We start from the raw sequence: 20790 nt of genomic DNA on the forward strand, positions 1-20790 counted from the left end.
AGTTTGCTGTGGGTTTGGAAGGTGCACAGCCTGACAGACTTTGCTGAGGGCAAATAAACACAAATGAAATAGGCACAGGATGTGAGTTTGATCTATGCACCCTGTGACACGGAGTTACAATAGGGTGCGATTTATAACTGATAATGACGAGAAAGCTTGCTGGCTGGATTTCAAAACACACCCTGCACATCAATATCACCCCGACACCTTCAAATAAATTGACGGTGAATCAATACATCAGTTGTATTACACAGTTGAGGTTAGCCGTGAGACCTAATGTCAGCATGAAACCGTGAAACAGCAACAGGTGCCAAACATGCGTTGATAGAACAGACCACCACGGGTTATTTAATATAACTTGTGACCATAATGTTAAAATATAGAGTATATATATTTTAAAACTACCACATGCCCTTATTTACATCTACCACACAATAGTGCGCTGGCGGTACAGTTTCTGATTTTCAACCAACCCCCCTGTAGAAGCGCTGATCGCATTTCAGCGTTATAGGCAAATTATATAATTTCGTGTCTATAAACAGTATCTATAGCGTTTGTTTTGCTAATGTTTGCAGAACAAAGGAGTATTAAAATTTAGTCATTTAACATAACATAGTGTGGCACGGAATCAAATATATATAGCAAGTTTCTTAGATTTAATGTTTTTCGACCCCCATGCGGACATGTGTAATGGTTGCGTCCAACCTGGAATAGTCTATTTTTTCCCTAAAGGCAATGATTTTTTTTTCTTCTACAAATCATGTTTCTGTCTTGTATTGACCAAAGGAATAATAGTTAATACACATAAATTAAGTCCTATTTTAAAGGGTCTTGGTAAACTGTCTCGATTAGATGTTATTAATTAGATTGTGAGTCTGTTTCCATGTGAGACTCCCCTGTTATTGTTGGGTGCTACTCCTGGCACTTCCTTGTTCAAAAGTTTTATTTAGGGGAAGGCTTGGGCAAAAGTTGGTCACCGGTTTGGATATTTTCGACGTTGTTGTTGCCAGATAGTAGGGCATGGATCACATTTATCGTACATTTTCGCACAACTAGCGTGTAGCTGCCACAGTTTCTCCATGGCTGCAATCATTAGGAGCTGGCTAGCGTTGCACTGAGAGCCTCCGTAAAGAGGAAGATGTCCACGGCTAACGTTAGCGATGACATCCGAGAGAAGTTTCCCCTGCACTCCGCAGTGTGGGAGAATGATTACAGGAAACTGGAAGAACAAATAACGATACCACAGGTTGGTAAATGCACTGGATGTGCTGCTAACCCTTACACACTCATGCGTGTTAGCTAGATGGAGCCAGGAGTGAGCTGTTAAACCCCCGTAGCCATCCACTAAAAGTAGGCCAGTCGTGTTGACAGATGCTCCTTAGTATCACAAGCAGATGACTTTTGAAATGTTTATGGAGACGAGAAGTTAGCTCTTCAGTGATCAACAGGTTAGCAAGTGAAAAACATGCAGTACAGACTGATTGCCTGTTTCCAGTTGTAATATAATCTACCAACCCTATCCACTCAAACATAGTTTACCTCTGAGTAATATAACAATCCAGGAAATGCTTTACCTATTAAATGTGTACATTTGAGGTATATTGTGCACCTCACCATCATATAAATTACCTCATTATAATTTTAAGACTTAAAAGCTTCAAGACTATAATGATGATAAAATCCTTGTCATTTTATGAATAACCTAACAAGTTATTACTACTATTTTTTAAAAGCATCTTTAATCCTGTTGTGTTTTTCCTCACAATAACTCATAATGATTAATATGTTTATGTTTTGTATATGTGTGTTGGTGCAATATAATTACTATGACCTAGTCACTCTAAAACAATGCTGATCAATAACACATTAACCTCAGCAGAATGACTCATATGAAGGCCAGACATGATGTTCGGTCTTGTCACCGTACTGACTACTGCAGTCCTATATCATTATAAGTGTTGACCTGTATATTCTTACAAAATGAAGGTCCAGAGTTACAAGTGAAGCAATATTACAAAGCCAGCACAACATGCTCTTTTGTTCATTTAATGGGTTGTCAAGTTTAACTACAATATTTAGTCTAACCAGGCATCTAGATTATGTTACACAAATAAAAGCGCAGGTGAAACTTTCTTTCTTCTTTGATTTTCTTAGAATGACATTGAGGCTGTGGATCCCAGAGGTCGGACCCCTCTGCACTTGGCTGTGTCACTCGGGCACCTGGAGTCAGTGAGAGTCCTTCTGAGACACGGCGCTGAAGTGACTAAAGAAAATGCCAAGAACTGGACAGGTTAGTTTCAAAACTGGCTACAGAACAGACAAGGCATGCTCTTGTACCATGAATGTGTTCTTCACTTCTCTTGCAGATATGCTTTTCAAGTATTTACGGGTTGTTTGATCACTTAGATCCCTTTGTTCAATAACCCACACATCATCTGCAATTAATGGAGTTTCTGGTAGAAAATGCATGTCCACTTCTCTGACTGCAGTAAAATAGTTTCACTTTCTTGGTTCTTACTGTTATTGTTGAGGTTTTTTAATGGATAGTTGCTGCTCCTGGGGAGCAGATGCGGTTACCTTAAAAGGTTCAGTGGTTTGTTTCGACTTTTCTGTCTCTGTACAGTGCTGCAGGAGGCAGTCAGCACTGGAGATCCAGAGATGGTTCAGTTAGTGCTTCAACGCAGAGACTACCTCAAAGCCTCCACTGCTCTGGGAGGAGTGCCTGAGCTGCTGTCAAAGATCCGAGAGGTTTTTACTCTATATATTTTCCCATGGTCTTGTCATCCTTCTGTACGGGTGAGTGGAAATATTTCCTGGCTAAAGAAATAACTGATCTATTGTCATTTCATCCACAGTCTCCAGACTTCTACATGGAAATGAAGTGGGAATTTACAAGTTGGAGTAAGTTCTTCTGTGTGTGTGTGTGTGTGTGTGTGTGTGTGTGTGTGTGTGTGTGTGTGTGTGTGTGTGTGTGTAGGGATATATATCATAAAAGTGAAACAAAAAACAAACTATTGTTAAATATATCTACACAAGTTGCAAATTGTCTGCCAGCCAAGAGGTTTCATCAGGTCATACAGGAAAAACTACATACCTTCCTCTTTGTAGGTGTAGCTTTTTTTTTTTTTTTTTTTTTTTGGTTTAGTACTGCGTCACATTGTTTTTCATGTGCGGATACATTTATTTCCATTGTGGGACATTCATATGCTGTTGCTTCACAGTTCCACTTCTGTCCCGGGTTTGTCCAAGTGATGTTTGTCGCATTTGGAAAAGTGGCGCCAGCCTGCGAGTGGATGCCACTCTTCTAGGCTTTGAAAACATGACCTGGATCAGAGGACGTAGAAGCTACATCTTCAGAGGAGATGGTGTGTGTTTCAACTCTCTCACACAGAAAAGCTCTCTCTGTGATTTATACTATTTCTGTAAAATGATGAAAGTCCATCCCTGACTGTATTTGTACAGACTCGTGTGCAGAGTTGATGGAGGTGAACCATGATGATGAAGTAGTGGACACTGAACGCTTCAACATCTCCCAGGAAATGGAGGATGTCACACTAGAGTCAATGCAGCCAGCCGAACAGGAAGTTGCCAAAAGGTTGACTACTCCCATTGTCAACACCTACTTGGACACCAAGGATATTGCTTTTGAGAGGCAAGAGTCACACCTGAATCTGTTGTCCTTTTTCTCAACATGCTTGTCCTTTTATTAAACTCCACAGTCACAGTATTTCATGGAATTTCCACACTTGCTTTAACGTCATCACTGTAACTGTGTAAACAGTGATTCCATAAGGCTTATTAATCGTGATTTTACACTGACCTCCGAATGATATTTCCACTGTCATTCCTGGTATTCAATCATCTAAAATGCAATATTTTAATCAACTTACTCGTTCAAAGTTGTCTGAAGGTCAATGCTCACTTTTAAATAAGCATGTTGTGTAACCCTACAAACTAACAACTTCAGGTTACAATAGATATTAACAATGTGAGGCAATTTAATTAACGTCTTAGTCTTCTGTCATGTAATTAGCATGAGATATTATATTGTCATCTTATTATCTTGTTAATCTATACATCATATTAATCATAATGAGACATCAATGATGGCTGCACAGCATATTTGTGTTCATTATGATCCAGAGCTGCAGAGTAGGATGGTGAATTTTGCCTGTAATGATGATGTGTGATTTCAGAACTTATGACTTTTTTCACAGGAACAAGTCTGGGATATGGGGCTGGAGAACTGACAAAACTGAAGTGGTCAATGGATTTGAAGCAAAGGTTCACATGAGTTATATATTTTCTTTTTATGAGAAGTTAAGTGTATTGTCGCTGAAATCTGAAAACAGCCCATTTATAATAGTATCTGACGTTAGATTCTGGTTGTTTTCTCAGGTTTTCAGCGTGAACAATGTAAATGTGGTGATCAGGACTAGGACAGAGCATCTTACAGACGAGGAGAAAGCCAGGATAAAAAGTAAGTTCAAAATATTCTGCATGTATGAATTTACTGTTTATATATCTCTGTTTTTCATTTTTAAGTTCAAGATTGACTGAGAGAACCTAAGTTAGACTTCTTTTTTTTTTTTTGTTCAAAGGTGAGAGGAACATCCTGGAGTCTCTGCTGGGGACTGTGGAGCAGCACATAAGTGCACAGGGGGTAAGACATGCATTCAGTAATTACATTCAAATGATGTATTTTGTTCCCACTTGGCACCTCATCTGATGAGACTCCATGACTTCACAGGACCTTACTCTTGAGTATGCAACTGCCACCAATCCCACTGCCATCACGCCAGAGGAATATTTTGATCCCGACTTCGACCTTGGGAACAGAGACATCGGCCGACCCATTGAACTAAGCATTCGAACACAGAAGTAAGACACCTTTTTAAGGTTATAATAACCTCATACTTTATTCCACATAGCTGCGTTTTATATGCATCATAAAGTTAAGTTTTGTGCAACGTTTCCTGTAATCTTGTCTCACGCAGGTTCAAAGGTACATTGTGGATGAGTGAGGAACACCCACTGTCCCTCGTGGAGCAGGTAACCCCCATTATTGACCTCATGGCCCGGACAAGTTCACATTTTGCGCGGCTACGAGACTTTGTGACCCTAAAGTTTCCTCCTGGATTTCCTGTTAAAATAGGTATGTGAGGTTTTCATAGAGACTGCACTTGCAAGAAGCATTTTCATTTCTCTTCCTTTGTCTCTTGTTTTACATCTAATGTGGTATTCTCTTCCAGAGATCCCCCTGTTTCATGTACTGAATGCCAAGATTACATTTGGTAATGTAAATAAATGCAGTACTGCAGAGGAAGTGAACACAACGCCAGCAGCCACGCCAACATCCTCAGGAGAAGATGAAGAAGCTGCAGGTATGAATGCAGCCAGTTTGGACACTGTATTAAAATATGAATATGAAATATGAGTCTGTGATTTCAACAGTGTGTATGATTTTTGGTTTCCTCCCATTCAGCGCTGCCTCCGTTTCAAGTGTGTCCCTCAGTGTTTGTGGTGCCTGTCAGTTACCACCGCAGAGGGGGCAGCCGCCACACACCCATGTCCAACAATGACGAGGAGCTTTTGCAGTACGCCATCCATCAGAGCCTCCTGGAGTCTCGTGGAGTCCCAGGCCAGGTGAGAACAATTATCACTCAGCTCACCATTTTCCTGTGCTGTCCTCGATTGTGCTGTTCATTCCATCACTTAAACCCCTCCCCTTATGTTTGTGTCATTGTAGGAGGGGGTCTGGGATGATGCTGATGGGGAATTCAGTGACGTAATCCCCAGTAGCCAGAGTGACAGGTATGAACACAGACTAAGGTTGCTAGCGTAGCAAACTGCGTAATTACATATGTTAAAAGAAACAGTCCTTGCTACTTAGATGACACAGAATATCTATCCACTGCTTGTATGTGTCACTAAAAGCCACAGACCAGAGCTGGATCTCACTTTCTCTCATCCATGTCATTCTAGGAGTATCCCAGAGGGGGTGCTAGTGGAATATGGAGACACCTCCAGCCCTGCCAGCTCCGTTTCTGCCTCTAGCCCCGACTCTGACCTCCGCCTAGCCATGGAGCTCTCTGCACGAGCTCAGGAGGAAGAGGAGAGGATGAGGAAGCAAGAGGAGGAGGAGCTGGAGAGGATATTGCAGCTTTCGCTCACTGAGAAGTAAAAGGAATAAGAGGGAATATTAATAGTACAACTTTTCCAGATTCAGAAGCAACCACCACACCTCAGTTTTCCTTCCTAAACACTGTAGTCATCTATGCAACCGCAGATTTCTTTCTGTAACAGATCATTCTTGCACAGGCAATATCAAACAGTATCTCGGTATCCAATATTTTCCAAAAGGTATTTTTGGTAAGAACATACTCCTTTTTATATATTTCTATCGCAGCATAGGGCATCTCCATCCTCAAGCTTGATTCATGGACTCTTTGAGATCATCTCAGGTGGGTTCTACTTTTTATTTATTTATTTTCTTTTCCAATGCAGAGTCACAGCAGCAAACCCACATGTCGATCACATCGTCATCCGGAGTGTGGTCGAATCAGTGTAATTAAGGTTCTGTGAACTCAAGGTGGCTTCATGTTGTGTTGGCACTCAGATGTGGCACTTAAGGTTCAGATGACTGTTGTTTTTTTTTTTTTTGTTTTGTTTTTCCTGGTACCTATCCTACTCTGGACCTAAAGAGACAGATTTGAGTGGTGTCACTGGGAAGTCTTCCCACAGAGTCACTTTGTTGAGGACCACGGGCTCACTGATTAACAGAAATCTCAGGGTTTCAATTTTAGACATTTTCCCTTCACTTTGGAATTTTTTTGTTAATAAGGTGTAAAAACTACCGAAAATTGTAGGTAAATATTTTATGGTGGAAAATGGCATCATTCATGCATATCACTCTATGCCATATGAACATTAATTGAGTTCATTGAGTCAAAAGTTCATAACTTATTGCATGTTCCTTGTACTTTTTGAATGTACACTCTACAGATGGGTAAACGAAAGCATGTTGCTACGAGAGAAATTTGAAATTGGCTGTATGGTAACGTAATATCTTTGCTGCATCAAGGATGGGGGCTTAACGTTCCTTTTTTTTTTTTTATTTGAACATTTTCTCTGATTTCAGGGTGAGAGAGGACATATTTGTGTTAACTGTCACTGAGCAACTTCAAGCATTATCACCTCCGTTCAAAATGCAATATAGCAGAGACCAGTCCGTCTGTGGATCCAGAGCAGTCGTGCAGCTTAGAAGCAGTCACACAACCAGTGTAGCAGAGGTTTTTGTGATTCCTAAGGGCAGTCTGCCTTTTGTAGCTATCAACAACTTTTGACCTCCGAGCAGAGGAAAAGACAGCGCAGGCTGAAAGGTCCAGTGAACCCACCACATGTAGGATTAGTTTCTTCAGCATGTGCCAACAGATTGCTTTCCTCCAACACTTGGTGGGAACGTGGGGTGGTGACAGTTTTATTTGGTGCCACTCAGACTAAACTTTCTGAACAAATTTTTGTAAAAATTTTGTAAATTAAAAACAAGATGAAGAGGGTGATGCTGAGTAACATGCATTAACCACTATAGTTGATTTCACTGACAACCAACCACTTATCAAAGGTTTCTCTGTGTTGCTGCATCTTAAGGGGCTTCAGCTGAAAAACAACTAATTATAATGATCAAATTGCCAAACTGCTGAACAGTTGACTTAAAAAAAAAAAAAAAGGCTTTGATTAATTTAATGCAGATGTTTGTAATGCATCGCTGAAGCTGCAAAATTTTGTGGGTTTTTTTTGTTTTGTTTTGTTTTTTTAATATGTTAAAGTTTTAAGAAAATGTGTTGGTTTCAGAATGTTGTTTCTAAAATAAAAGCACTTTATTTCCATGAGGACTAAATGTGACTTTGTTGAAGTAGATTTATATCATCAGGTGAAGTGTTAACATGTCCAAGTTAAGTATAAAGCATGAAACTAACCAACCTCATCTGACTGATCAGTTACGGAACATGATGATGATGGTGACGATGATAATGATACATGGGCCTATACATTTTTTTTCTCCATACACATTAAGGGGAAAAAATTATGCATTTCATGGTACCATGTCATTTTAACCAGAACAAGCCTTTATCAGCTGCATTTCCACTGATGTAGATAAAACTAATAAGAGCTTTGCCACTGTAGTCCCAGTTTTGTCATTTCAATTCTTGCAGGACTCCATCCTTATTAACAAATTTGCATTTAAAAGGGCAAATAAGGGCAAACTAAATACTACACCTTGCAGCATTCCCTCCCATTTTTTTAAAAATTCCTTATGTCACACAAGCAAATAAACGATGATCAGATTTCACATTTAGAGAAAAACAAATATGAGTAAACCCTGGTTTATCTGTCGTAGATTAAAGCAATGATGATTCTCTCACTTTGTAATCCCACTTTAGTTTATTTAAGGGGTGTGGGCCTCCAGGCTTGTTGATCAAATTTTCCTTCAAAAGAGCTTAAAAGACAAACTCTTGGTTGAAAAAACAAACAAAACAGCCTACACCTAATTCCAGCATTGCCTTTAGATGTTCAATCCGAATAAATTAAGAGGAAAAAAAAAAACCAAAATGTGACATATAATATTTGTAATAGCCCATGTATCCCTTCAATCATCGATCCCTTTGTTTACAGATGTCAAAATAAATCAGTTCCAGCATATCAAAAATAGAAAGGTAACCCTGTCAAACACAGTAAATCTTAAAGGACCTGGTTTTATGACAAACCCAACCCCAGCTGATGTACATTCGTGCAGTCTGGGTGTTTCAGTGGGGCCTCTCGGCAGGTATCGGTGGCAGAGCTGTCCCCGCAGCCCGGCCCCGTCTGGAGGTGCTGCTGATACCGGGGCCCATGAGCTCCTCGGCGCTCGGTGCAGGCGTCACCGGGACCACAGCACATTTGCCCCCCGCGGCTCTTTATTTCCTCCAGGTTTCGGGAAGGGTTTCATCGACGAGACAGCGGCTTGTAGACACAGACAGCCATGATGATCATGATCAGCAGCAGCACAGCGAGGACGCTCCCTAGTGTGACTGAGAGGACAAAGACATGAGACATGATGGATAAACTGGGGTTTCTTTAGCAAGCAGTCGCCACCCTAGAACAAGGAGTGTGAGTCTGTAAACACCTTACAGGAAGCCGTGTCAGCAGCATCACTGGCGGCGCTGACAGGCCTCACATCGGTGTCCACAGCCTCACATCAAGTCTCACCTAAATCCTGCTTCTGTAAAACCACGTAAGCTCTCTCGGTCAGCTTGGAGTCCTCTGTTTGTCCGCTAACTAACACACTAAAACACATTATTAGCGCCTGTGGGATGAGATGCAGCATCATAGTGGAGGCTGGAGGGTGATGATGATGATGATGATGATGGGGATGGTGATGATGAGAGTGATGCATTTCTTCTTCCGCTGTAGGATCTGGGTCCTAAGGCCGTTTGGTTATGGTATTGATGCCGAGACAAAATAAAAGAAGAAACATTGGATTCATTTTGGAAACATTTTTTTTTTTTTACAGGTCAATGATTTCCTGTAATTCATTCATTTTTTTTTTTATTTATTCTTACCCATTTTATTTAAACAAACTATTTAGCAGTTTTCTATAAACTGTAATTGTGGAATTAAAAACAAAAAAGTCTAATTTTAATGGAGCAAAGAATTTATCAATAATTCAGGGAAAGTTTTGGGGGAAAAAGATAATGATTAATTGCAGCCCTATGGTGGTCATGCCAGTTAGTGTGTAGTCATTTATTTGCTGGTTGTGAAGCTGCAATTGTTTTCATTCCAGAGTACTGTGCCGATTATGTTCTTGACTGACTGATTTAACCATTTATTCTATAAAATTTTTTTAAAAAAAGGGGGTTGACTTACACAAATAAACAGATTATCACATATTGCTGAATCATTTTCTATCGATTGACTATTGTCTCAGCTCTAGCTGGCTGATTATTATATACGTGCACTGGCCTTTCTGCGGCTGTTGACAACATCAAGGTACTGAGAGCTTCAGGTGTTCCCTGGATGTTTGACTGTGTAAAATACAAAGGGTGTAAAATCTCTCCTCTTCCTGGTAACCATCAAACAAGTGTGAGGCCTCCATCACATTTCCCATTTCTGAAATGCCAAAGAGCAATGAAGAATAGATATAAAGGTCACCATCCTCGGGGTTATATCCTTATATAATCACTCTGCATGACTGATGTATATGGCCTTTACCTTCATCCTCTATAGAACTTAAACGCACATCATTACAAACACTTATAGCTGTTAATTATATGCCAGAGAATCTTAATGAGCATTAGGAAATGTCGCTCACGGTGGCCTGAAATTAAAACTGGACACTTCCTGGATAAATTCATCATAACAAGAAAACATTTAATTGTAGCATGAACTCTGAGATCCTTTTTTAAATAGGGTATCTGAAGGCATTTAAATTAAATTGAACTGATTTTTGAATGTTATGAACTGAATGGAAAATGCACTCTTTTTAGTTACAAACTTATTATGTGCATGATTCTGTGACTGTCATTTTTTTTTTTTATCTGTTCCCATTGATTTATCAATGGATATGAACATTGTTATGACAGCAAACTTAGGGAAACGTTACGTAACCACTTGTTGATCTGTTATGTCATGACATCGTGTCACACAAATAATGGTTGTTTGTTGTCTCATCTACATGCAGTACAGTACAGAGGACTCCAAGTTGTTTATGAAAACAACAGTAAGTGGAGTATTCAGTCAGCAGAAGCTGTTTAATAATTAAACCGCCAAGTCTTATTACAGTTTTATTTGACTGTAAAGATAATCACTGTGTCTTCAAATCAAAGCTACAGCACTCCAGTAGGTGTAGCCTGAGGTAACTGAGAAAAGTCAGGTGAAAAGACTGTCTTGGAAGAGATGAAGTCAGAGGTTATTGACTATTATTGTTGAAGCGTATTAAGCCTCTTGGGTCCTAATTGATTGGCTGATGAGAAACGGTGCCAATTTCAAAGAATTTGTAGCCTCCACCTTTCTATGTGGAGAGTCCTCTCAGGAGATTTTATTTCCTTCCACTGGTCATGCACAGCTGTCAGGCCTCAGACTCCCAGTTGGCCATAGGTGTCAATTTGAGAGTCATCTTCTCAGTTTGTACAAGAGGTTGGATTATATACTCTATCTCAATATATTGAATCTGGAAAATCATATTACATAAAAAGTGTTTTTGTGAGTCTGTTTTTAGTTAATCCAGCCATGCAATGTGTGTATAAAGATCGAGTATTTCCATAAATCAGTCCTGCTCACTGATGTGTGACATAACCCTGAATGATACCTGCATACATGGAACCTGTGATTCTTCTTCTCATCCCCCGTATGTCCTCTGTACTCACGTATAGCTGCTGTACTGTATTTGGACAGAACTGACGGATGCAGTGCCCCAGATGGAGTCATAACATATAGAGTATATATATTTAGTCATTTCCCCCTCAATATACTTTGTCAGGCTGTCCATGCAAGGTAGAGGAGACACCATCTATTTAGCAGTGTCTCTTTTATGTGTTTCCTGTGCTTGCCTGTTCTCTACTTCAATAGCAGTTACTGACACAAAAGGGCTTTGATCTGCACGTCTATAAACCAGCAGCTCAGTGAGGAATCATATGCTCCAAACCACCTTCTACCCTTATATACATTCATACCTGCCATCCTTGAATTGGTCGGGGCTTAACCAGGATTGAAAACAGTTGAGTAAGTAAAGATCTGAAGGGTGCTGTGAGCATTTGAAGGTAAAGGCTGCTCTATTACCCTGTATGTTGATGCATTCTGGATATTGCAAATTAGCCTGTTAATTAGAAAATCTAATGGAGGTGAGCAGCAACAGCCTTTACAAAGACATGATGATCACCATATGGAGATTTACAAGAACAGATCTTGTATGTGTTCTCCTGGGTATTTACATTCAGAAAAAAATAATGTCTGTTTTAATACAGACAGTGGAATTCAGCTGCTTAAAATACTGTATGTGTTGTGCTTTTGTTTACACTCACACTTAACCTCCAGGAATGAAAAGAAGCAGAAAGATGAAATATGTAATTTATACTGTTATTAATTTATACGAATCTTACTACAGAAACCATGTTGAAGAGGACTGAAATCACACAACAATCATCACCTTGCACACCACATTGTTCTCTGAATATAAACATAGTATAAAGCACTTTTTATATAAGTTAACACATGTGACTAAGACATTTTATACTGTATATCTGCAAGAACATTTGAACAGTCTTCAATTAGAAAGAGACAACATTGTCTGGAGAGGCACAATATCAATAAATATCAATACAACTTTTACAGTTTTGTACATACAGTATAATAATCAGGCAAATTAAGGCAAAACAGTCTATCTGGAGTTACAGTAAATGAAGCCATCAGATGAAGACCAAAAATTCATACTGAATTAAAAAAACTACAGTAACACACAAACAGTTGTACATCGTTAGAAGAGCTTCTTATATATCAAAGCACATACTTTCTATGTGAAATAATTGACTCTCAAATTACAATTGGAAGATTATTATTTTAATGTGGTCTTTTTCTGAGTGTCTCACTCACCTCCATTACAAACACTTGAAGGGAAAAAAACAGAACATTTTTAGCAGATATATCCAGCAGCGAGCATGAAATCCTATACAAGCACTGTATTACAGATCTACTGTATAAATATGAAATACTGTAATGCTGTAATTTGCTGTCAAACTGATTTGGTCCCATTTAATCTCTCTCCTTGTGCTGACAAATTTGACGTGAAAAACTTCAGTAGGCATGGCCCACGTGTTGGGGACTGAATGGATAAACAACCCACGGAAGAAAGTTTTTTTATTACATGTAATTACATGTGAAACACTACTCCAATGATTAGTTTAGTGATGAAAAACTGTTGCTACAAGTGCAACACTGGGACTTACAATGTCGCTATAGCTGAGCATGCAGAGCTGATTTCATTAATCTTTTACAATGTACAGAAAATATAGAACTTAAGAGAAAACAGCCCAATGCAATGGAGATGATGTGCTGATGTTACATATAGAAATACATGTTTTTATTTTCCTTGGCATTGTGTTCTTATGATATAAATACAGCTGATTAAGGGAAGAGACAGACCATTGAGTTTATTACTGACTCCTACAACCACAGATGGCAACATGTGAAAGCTATAAACTAACCTGGTGATGTACTGTAGGTAAATCTGAATCTCACAGACCATACAGCTGAGATATGGGTATTGCTATCTCAGTTCCTCATAGAATTACAAATTTAGCAGCATTTACCATTTTGTGTGCATGTGCTGTGAGAGTTGACAAGTTCGACATCATGAGCAGGGAACAGTCATGATGTCAGATAAAGTCCAGGCTTGGTCACACGTAACTTAAAACTGTGGTTCAAATGGCAACCTACAAATGTGTTATTCCTCTCTATGGCACAGACGCCATGTTGAGGCTGTCGGCGTGGATGTCTGGTATGGTTCTCTCTGGTCTCAGACACACTGCCAACCTCTGTGGAGAACAAGACAGTCATGGAGGAAAGAGGTCATTTTGAAAGAAAATGTGTAAGAAAGCAAACTATTTCCTCCCTCTCTTCATCCACTGACCTGTTTGAGAGATCCAGGGGTCCACACCAGCTTGTAGACCATGTAGATGGGGATCCACATGAAGGATGAGAAGCCAATGATATAACCCACTGTGATGCTCCAGTCTGGGTACTTATAATCAAACAGTGTGAGGGGCGGCGCTTTCAGCAGGGAGCTCACGATGATATACTATGAAGAGCGGGGATACATAACATTTCCATATGTGTAAATGTAACTTTTATATTCTTGCATCAGAAATAATAATGGGGGATGGGTAATATATATGTCACACTTCCATACATTATAAAATAAATATATAAAGGAAGTCACAGTGTAATAATGCAAAATGTCAACAGGAACACAGCCAGAGAGATGGATGCAAATAAGAGCCAAGGATATTAGACTGCATGTAGAGTAGGGAAATTGACATTTGCCCAGGTGTTTTGCAATATACATGCTTTGGAAAAAGTTTCATGTAGAAGAGGGTTTAATCTACAGATAGGGGGTCATCTGTTAGGTCTCCACAACCTTCAAAGGCTACTGGTCCAGTTGTCTTTTGATCTTACCCTGAGCTATCGCTAGATGACAACACTTATTATCTGACTAAAAGGACAAAATATTGAATTCAGTTGAGGGCATACCTCTGCCAAGGCCAAATACTGATGAAAATATCGAAAAGTGCCCTATCTTGCAATGTTAAGGAAAGTGATGGATCTGCCCCTTTTTACAAGATCTGCACCAAAATTTACTGGGTTCTTCCATGGCCCATGCCCCATCCCTCCACTAAGTTTGATGCAAATCAGTTCAGTACTTTTTGCATAATCCTGCTGACAAATAAACAAATCAACAAACAAAGAGACACAAAACTGAACTTCCTTGGTAGAGGTAAATATTCCCAGTGTGTGAAACTGAAAAAGAAATCTTAAGGTTTTTGTATAATTGATGAAAATGTTAGAATTGCAGACATTCAGATATCAGATGTGTATTTACTTTAGATATAGGTCAGAGTATTTAATCTCTTACCGCCAGAAATGCTGGACTGATGGCGACCCAGCACACCTTCCAGAATAAACCTGGAGATTTGCCCAACATGGCCTGAACATCACTGCTAAATCTTTTGATGCCTGAAAGCAGCAAAAATAAAATGAGACAGTCATTAACAGTATTTTTTTCACATTCTAACAATATGTTTGATTCTACAGCTAATCAGTTTACTTTACGGATTAAAGAAAGTGAATGCCAGCAAATCAATAATAATCTCTTGTTTACCATAGAACCAGGAAACTGCAATGGCCTCAAGGAAGCCCACAGCAATGATGGAGCATCCAACTCCAAATTCCTCCAGCAGCTTCACCACATAGGCACCACCCTGTCAATAACATTTTACACTGACTAATAACATCATCAATTTTCTGTCATTAATTTTCAGTCACTCATTTTGCTCCCTTTGAGCAACAGACTGAAGATCTCAGTTTTTAACTTACTAAACTGTATCCAGAACTACCTAAAAACCTTTGGGTAAATGTGCTTGAAGATGACCATTAAAACTACTGAGGGGTCGAATTTTGTTCTCTTTGGTCAACTAATTTAAATAGTGGGAAAAAAAACAACTTACATTTGTAAGGGTGCTTAGAGAGCCCAAAAAGCAGACAACTACCAAGCACAGAACGAAAAGTTCACGTCTGTGAGAGAAATGGTCTGGGTATTCATCCAGCACAGCAGTGATGATCGCCTCCAGTCCACCAAACTGAAACACACACAGACAGTTATTACCACGAGAACATCATTACAAGTTGAAGTGTACTGCATGTATATCACAGCATGTACATATTTAAAGCTGCCATTAAATGGATTTGGATACTTTATGTTCAGTAAAAAGCAGCAGTTGCTTCTAGGCCTACATTTGCACATTGGAAGTCATTGGAGATATGACAATAAAATTGCTCTGTAGATAAATAAAAGGTCACATGAAGTCATGAAAGACTTTAATACTATGCAACATAATTTGATATGTAACTTATGAAACTAACGATTAAAGCACCAAAATTAAAGGCATTAAATGACAAAAAATATGCTATTGCATAATTTTCTGTGATACATAAAGTGACCCTGTGGCCATCATGTACTCAAAGCATCCACATTTGACTTTTCGTACTGTGCTATCTAGCCCCAGCGTGATCATCATCACGAAAAAGATGATTGCAAAAAAGATGGAGCCTGGCATGTTTGCAATGGCCTCTGGGTACGTGATGAAGAGTAAGCTTGGACCTGGAAAACATGAAGAGGTCAGGGTGAGTATTTGATTTTATAATTGAGTTTTTCTTTTTCATGATTTTAGATTTTTCACTCACAGACCTTTATCCCTGGCTACATCCTCAACCTCCACCTTCCTCATCTCTGCCATGTAGCCAAGCACCGTGAAGATGACGAAACCCGACACAAAGCTGGTCAAACAGTTTACCAAACTGGTCACAATGGCGTCACTGTTGAAGGAAGAAATAAACCCAGTGTATTTCTGTCTGCATTGAAAGTCACTCAGCGCTTTGCTGACCTTCTTTGACCTTTGTTTAATTGGTTCTTTTATATACTCTCTTCAACTTTGTTATGTTTTGGAGACATGAAGATAGTCCTGGCTAGCAACCACAGACATCCTGTAACAATACTAATGAGGGATACTCAACTGAAAGATCTTTGGTGTGTGTTCATTAGAGATATAAAACTATCTGACCAAACATATCAGAGGTCTGGGAGTAATTATCAGGCGTCTATCTCCAGGAAGGCTCCACAGAATTAGTCATTATAGAATGGTTTTATTATAATACATAAATAGGTGAACATCTATGTGAAAAACCCTCATGCACATCCACAGTATCTTCTCCAGGTGCAAACAACTGTAACTGTGAACTGTTGCAACTTAACATTGCAATCGTTTGTCAGGTATGTTGCAGTTGAAATGTTTTACTTTTCTAATCTAATAAAGGAGAAATCATCATCACCAGCCTCTACTTATTGAGCACTACCGAAGATACAAACATTAATTTCCATGACTTAGTGTTATAGATCCATGGAGGTTGAGAAACGGTTCTCACCGATAGCAGTTATTTGTAAAAGGGTTGTAACTGGAGAGAGCCAGGAGGACCCCGAACCCTGGCCCCAGAGAGAAGAATATCTGAGCAGCAGCATCCACCCACACCTAGAAAAGACAAAAAGATCATTACAAGTCATTACATTATGTGGGACTCTAAATGTGCAACTTAGATTGATTGGATTGATTTGTAACAGCACAAAAATACAGCACTTCCCACACATACTGGAACCAATTTCTACCTCTCCTTTCTGTGATTTAACACCATCAAATGATCATATTCCTTATTTCTCTCATCAGTGCTCTGAACCCTCAGTATAATTTACCAAGCAGAGAGGTGTTGTGTCAGCCGTATAGAAATCTAGCTGCTGCACAGCTGTACGCAGGAAGATCTGAAGAGCAGCATGCATTCGGCGTTAAAAAGAAGGGGACAGCATTGGATATTGGTGAGTGAGACAGAAAGGGAGGCTTTTGTTAATGGGCAGAAAATCTAAACCAATTATGCATCTTATTATCCTGCTCTGTGGCTTATTTATGCATCTCATTTCATCTCATCCATATTCCCTTGCAACCAAAGCACTCGCACATGTTTAGCAAACAACAACAGTGAGCTGAAGAGGAAGGTGAGGATGTTTTGTAAATCTAAAAAAAATGGGTAGAAATGAATGAAGGCATATATTAAACTACTGACTCTTCAACGATCCAAAGGTGCTATTTCATTACACCAGTGTAGCAAGTTTATACTCACCAGGATGCTTAAACACTGGTGGGACAGTGGAGAAACTTAGTTCCTCCTTTCAGCAAGTCAATAGAGCATCTTATTTGGTTCTCATCATGTATCAACCATAAATCTGTGCTCTGTGAGTATGTTTTTATGCATTTAAGCTTTTTAATTATCATTATCACATTATTCCTTCTCTCTCTTCTTCCTTTTTCTGTTTTCCGTTTTCTTCAATTGGTACATGTCAATCTTACATGTCAGATAGAGAACCTCTCAGAAAAAACTATGCTTTTACTACACAATCTTTTTAAAAATGATGATATGGATCATTTAAATCAGGAGTATGAAATAAGATTCTCAAGGAACCTGACATTTGGGTCATGATCATGTTTTTCTTGTTAGAAATTAATGAATTTGGTCATTTTCTATCCAACCAACTGTGCACAACTCACACTGGTTTCCAGCAGTTTCTCCCACTGTGGTTTTAGGTAAAACACCACACCTCTCCAGGCTCCTGGCAGAGTGGCTCCTCGAATGAGGAGGATGAAAAGCACAATGTAGGGTAAGGTGGCGGTGACCCACACTACCTGGTGTGGAAAAAAGAGGTAAATCAGGAAGAGCTCATAGTCATGATTAAATCAATGACGATACACAATAATCTTCTCCATTATTATGGTTGTAAATCAACTGCAATTTGTTACCTTCCCTGAGGTCTTCACTCCTTTCCACAGGCTGAAATATACTATAGTGAAGATCAGAAAAAGGCAGAGCATCAACTGCCAGCGAACACCCCCCACGTTTCTCAGCCCTGATGCCTTGTGGATCTCAAGAACATTCCTCCTGTTCGGATAAAACACATAAATCACCAAGTCTTCAGCAGACAAAACATTTACTGTACGAAATCACCAGCTGGAAATATTTGTGTGGAGTATTACTGCAAAGCTATTTATATATGTGGTTTCTGTTACTCACACTTACATGCACTTACGTGTAAAATTCCTCTGCTGGAGACCTGGAAGAATTTGTCCAGGTGACGTTGTTTGTGTCAAAATAGTTGGTGCAGTCAGGGGTATTCCACACATTTTCACAGTTTGTCCAAGGCAAGATGCTGGTGAAAGAGGAGTAGAAGTAGAAGAGGGCCCAGGCGATGATGGTGTTGTAGTAGAAGGACACATACAGAGCGATGATACAAATGGCATATCCTATACCTGCAATAGAACAGACGGATGTGAAAAGAAGTCCCCTTTGAAATGTCACTACAATGATTCACTGGCTCACTTTGAAGATACATTTACACTGATCAGATTACTTCTGGACAAGATAGGGATAGCAGTTATAACCCTATCACTGAGTGATTGTAAGTCGCAGATTTTGCCAGGGGAACTGGATTTCTGGATTTGAATATCAGCTGTTGAGCGGTGAAGTGCGAAGCCTTACCTTTGAAAATGGGACAGATGTGTTTCCATATGGATATGGCACCGGTTCTGTGGAACTGTCCCAGTGCCAGCTCCATGTAAAAGAGCGGCACACCACCAAAGATGGCCATCAAAATGTAGGGAATGAGGAAAGCACCTGCACAGAGATGCACGAGGTTACATGTTACATAGGGATATTTTAATGATGGCCATCATGACTTAGTATTGTCACATATGCAATAACAAACTAAGGACACTCATAAACTCAAGAATTAGGACCAAAGGGTCCTTGATTCTGAATTTAGATAAGACATTTGAATGAAAATGACAAAACAAGACTCTCATTATTCATTTTTACATGTTTTACTGTAAGTTACTGTATAAACTGTGGTTTACATAATATTTCATTTCAAAGAGGGGATTTACAAGAATATAAATCTTCACTTTAATAAACCATGGAGAAGAACATACCATTGAGGCTTTTTTAAAAAAAAAAAAAAACGTACTGTTTATTCCCATACAAAATAAGGAAGTCTACACAATCTTCTGTTGATTCCGTTTTATAATCTTTATTTTCTTGTCATGATGTTTCCATCCTGTTTAAATGTGTTTTAAATGTCCTTTTGTTTTTTTTTATCTTGTCTTAATGTCTTTTTGTCTGCAGCACTTTGAATTGCCCTGCCTCACAACACGATTGGCTGCTGCAAAGTAACGACTCTTAGATGCTGATGTAAAAGTACTGAGTAAACTACAACCTACCCCCAACAGAACGCATGATGACTCCCAATAATGACCGATCAGTCCAGAAAAATATTTTTTAAGTAGAGATATTCAATGTAAATATACATATTTCCGCAATAAAATCGTCCGTTCTGATAGGAATTTGTCAGGCTCCTCTATTGCAAAAACCATTGATAAAAAGTGACCAAAAAATCGATACAGGTTATGTCATGGTAAGTATATAAACTTTTAAGTGAACTTTGAAGGGTACAGATGCGCACTTCAGCACCATGGACAGTTTCTGCTGCCGGATGCGTCCGCCTGTTTTCCTGAATCATTCAAAACCATTTCCACCAGAAATTCAGAGATTTGATCGTTTTGAAAACTCCCCAAATCTACTATATGTGAGGTTGAGGTTACACAATCCTGATTTATAAAATGAAGATGAACGGCCTGGATTAAAAACTCTAAACCACTTACCACCACCGTTTTGATAACATATGTACGGAAACCTCCAAACATTTCCCAGATCCACCGCAAACCCAATGACAGACAAGAGAAAATCCATCTTTTTGCTCCATTTGTCCCTGGAGTCCGTCTGCGTGATGACCGGCACCGGGACAGCGTTGTTGGAGCTGTAGCCGGGGTTCGGGGAGCCGTGGTGGGTCAGACTGCCGGCCATGACCGCTGAGTCCTGTCGGGGCATCGGACTGTGAAAAGTCAGTCAGAGGACCAGGTCCACAGAGAGGAGGCTGCTTCTCCTATAACGATGACAGGGCCGAGTGGGAGGAGTTGGTGGAGCTGCAGCAGACACTACCTGTTAATGAAGACACACCAAGAGAGGTTGTTTGGTTTTTGATAACTGCAGCTTTTAACACTCTTTGAACTCAAAAGTTCAATTTGAAGCTAAATCGATTGTGTTATAGCTGATCAATAACATGGATCTCTTTATAGTGCCTTTGTAGGTTTTGCAGCAGCTTTAACTAATTGAATTTTTCACTTCAAAACCAGCGAGTTAAGCAGCAGCTGGGACTTCAAATCAAATCATTTGTTGAAATATGAGCATCCCCAAATGTAAATAAATACATGGAATATTAGCATGATCAATTTTCTGATTATTGCCTTGTTATATTGGTTATTGTATAATATAGGCTAACACAGATTATAGGGCTACACTTGGCAATAGGCCTATATAATTAAAGGATTC

At 39.4% G+C, this 20790-nt stretch overlaps 2 protein-coding genes across 2 annotated transcripts; one reads left to right on the forward strand and one right to left on the reverse strand.

Moving 5' to 3' along the window:
- Positions 1–938: 938 nt before the first annotated feature.
- ankrd13a (ankyrin repeat domain 13A) lies at positions 939–7889 on the forward strand. The gene is made up of 15 exons (XM_071482884.1): positions 939–1246; positions 2155–2290; positions 2624–2748; positions 2856–2901; positions 3222–3365; positions 3463–3652; positions 4218–4284; positions 4399–4480; positions 4602–4663; positions 4751–4881; positions 4998–5155; positions 5253–5384; positions 5486–5646; positions 5750–5814; positions 5986–7889. Exons 1-15 carry the CDS (start codon positions 1139–1141, stop codon positions 6182–6184), a joined length of 1806 nt encoding a protein of 601 aa, XP_071338985.1. The 5' UTR covers positions 939–1138; the 3' UTR covers positions 6185–7889.
- A 4211-nt stretch (positions 7890–12100) lies between these two features.
- On the reverse strand, positions 12101–20311 carry slc6a4b (solute carrier family 6 member 4b). Its single transcript, XM_071482885.1, has 13 exons — positions 20064–20311; positions 18886–19020; positions 18437–18656; positions 18150–18288; positions 17901–18035; positions 16732–16835; positions 15998–16125; positions 15798–15910; positions 15258–15389; positions 14912–15011; positions 14666–14766; positions 13664–13831; positions 12101–13568 (listed from the first exon to the last, which is right to left on the reverse strand). Exons 1-13 carry the CDS (start codon positions 20287–20289, stop codon positions 13488–13490), a joined length of 1782 nt encoding a protein of 593 aa, XP_071338986.1. The 5' UTR covers positions 20290–20311; the 3' UTR covers positions 12101–13487.
- Between the last annotated feature and the right edge of the window lie 479 nt (positions 20312–20790).

The sequence above is a fragment of the Trachinotus anak genome, unplaced genomic scaffold (assembly GCF_046630095.1).
Source record: "Trachinotus anak isolate AG129_WGS33_773 ecotype Australia unplaced genomic scaffold, CSIRO_AGI_Tana_v1 ptg000008l, whole genome shotgun sequence".
Classification (NCBI taxonomy): Eukaryota; Metazoa; Chordata; class Actinopteri; order Carangiformes; family Carangidae; genus Trachinotus; species Trachinotus anak.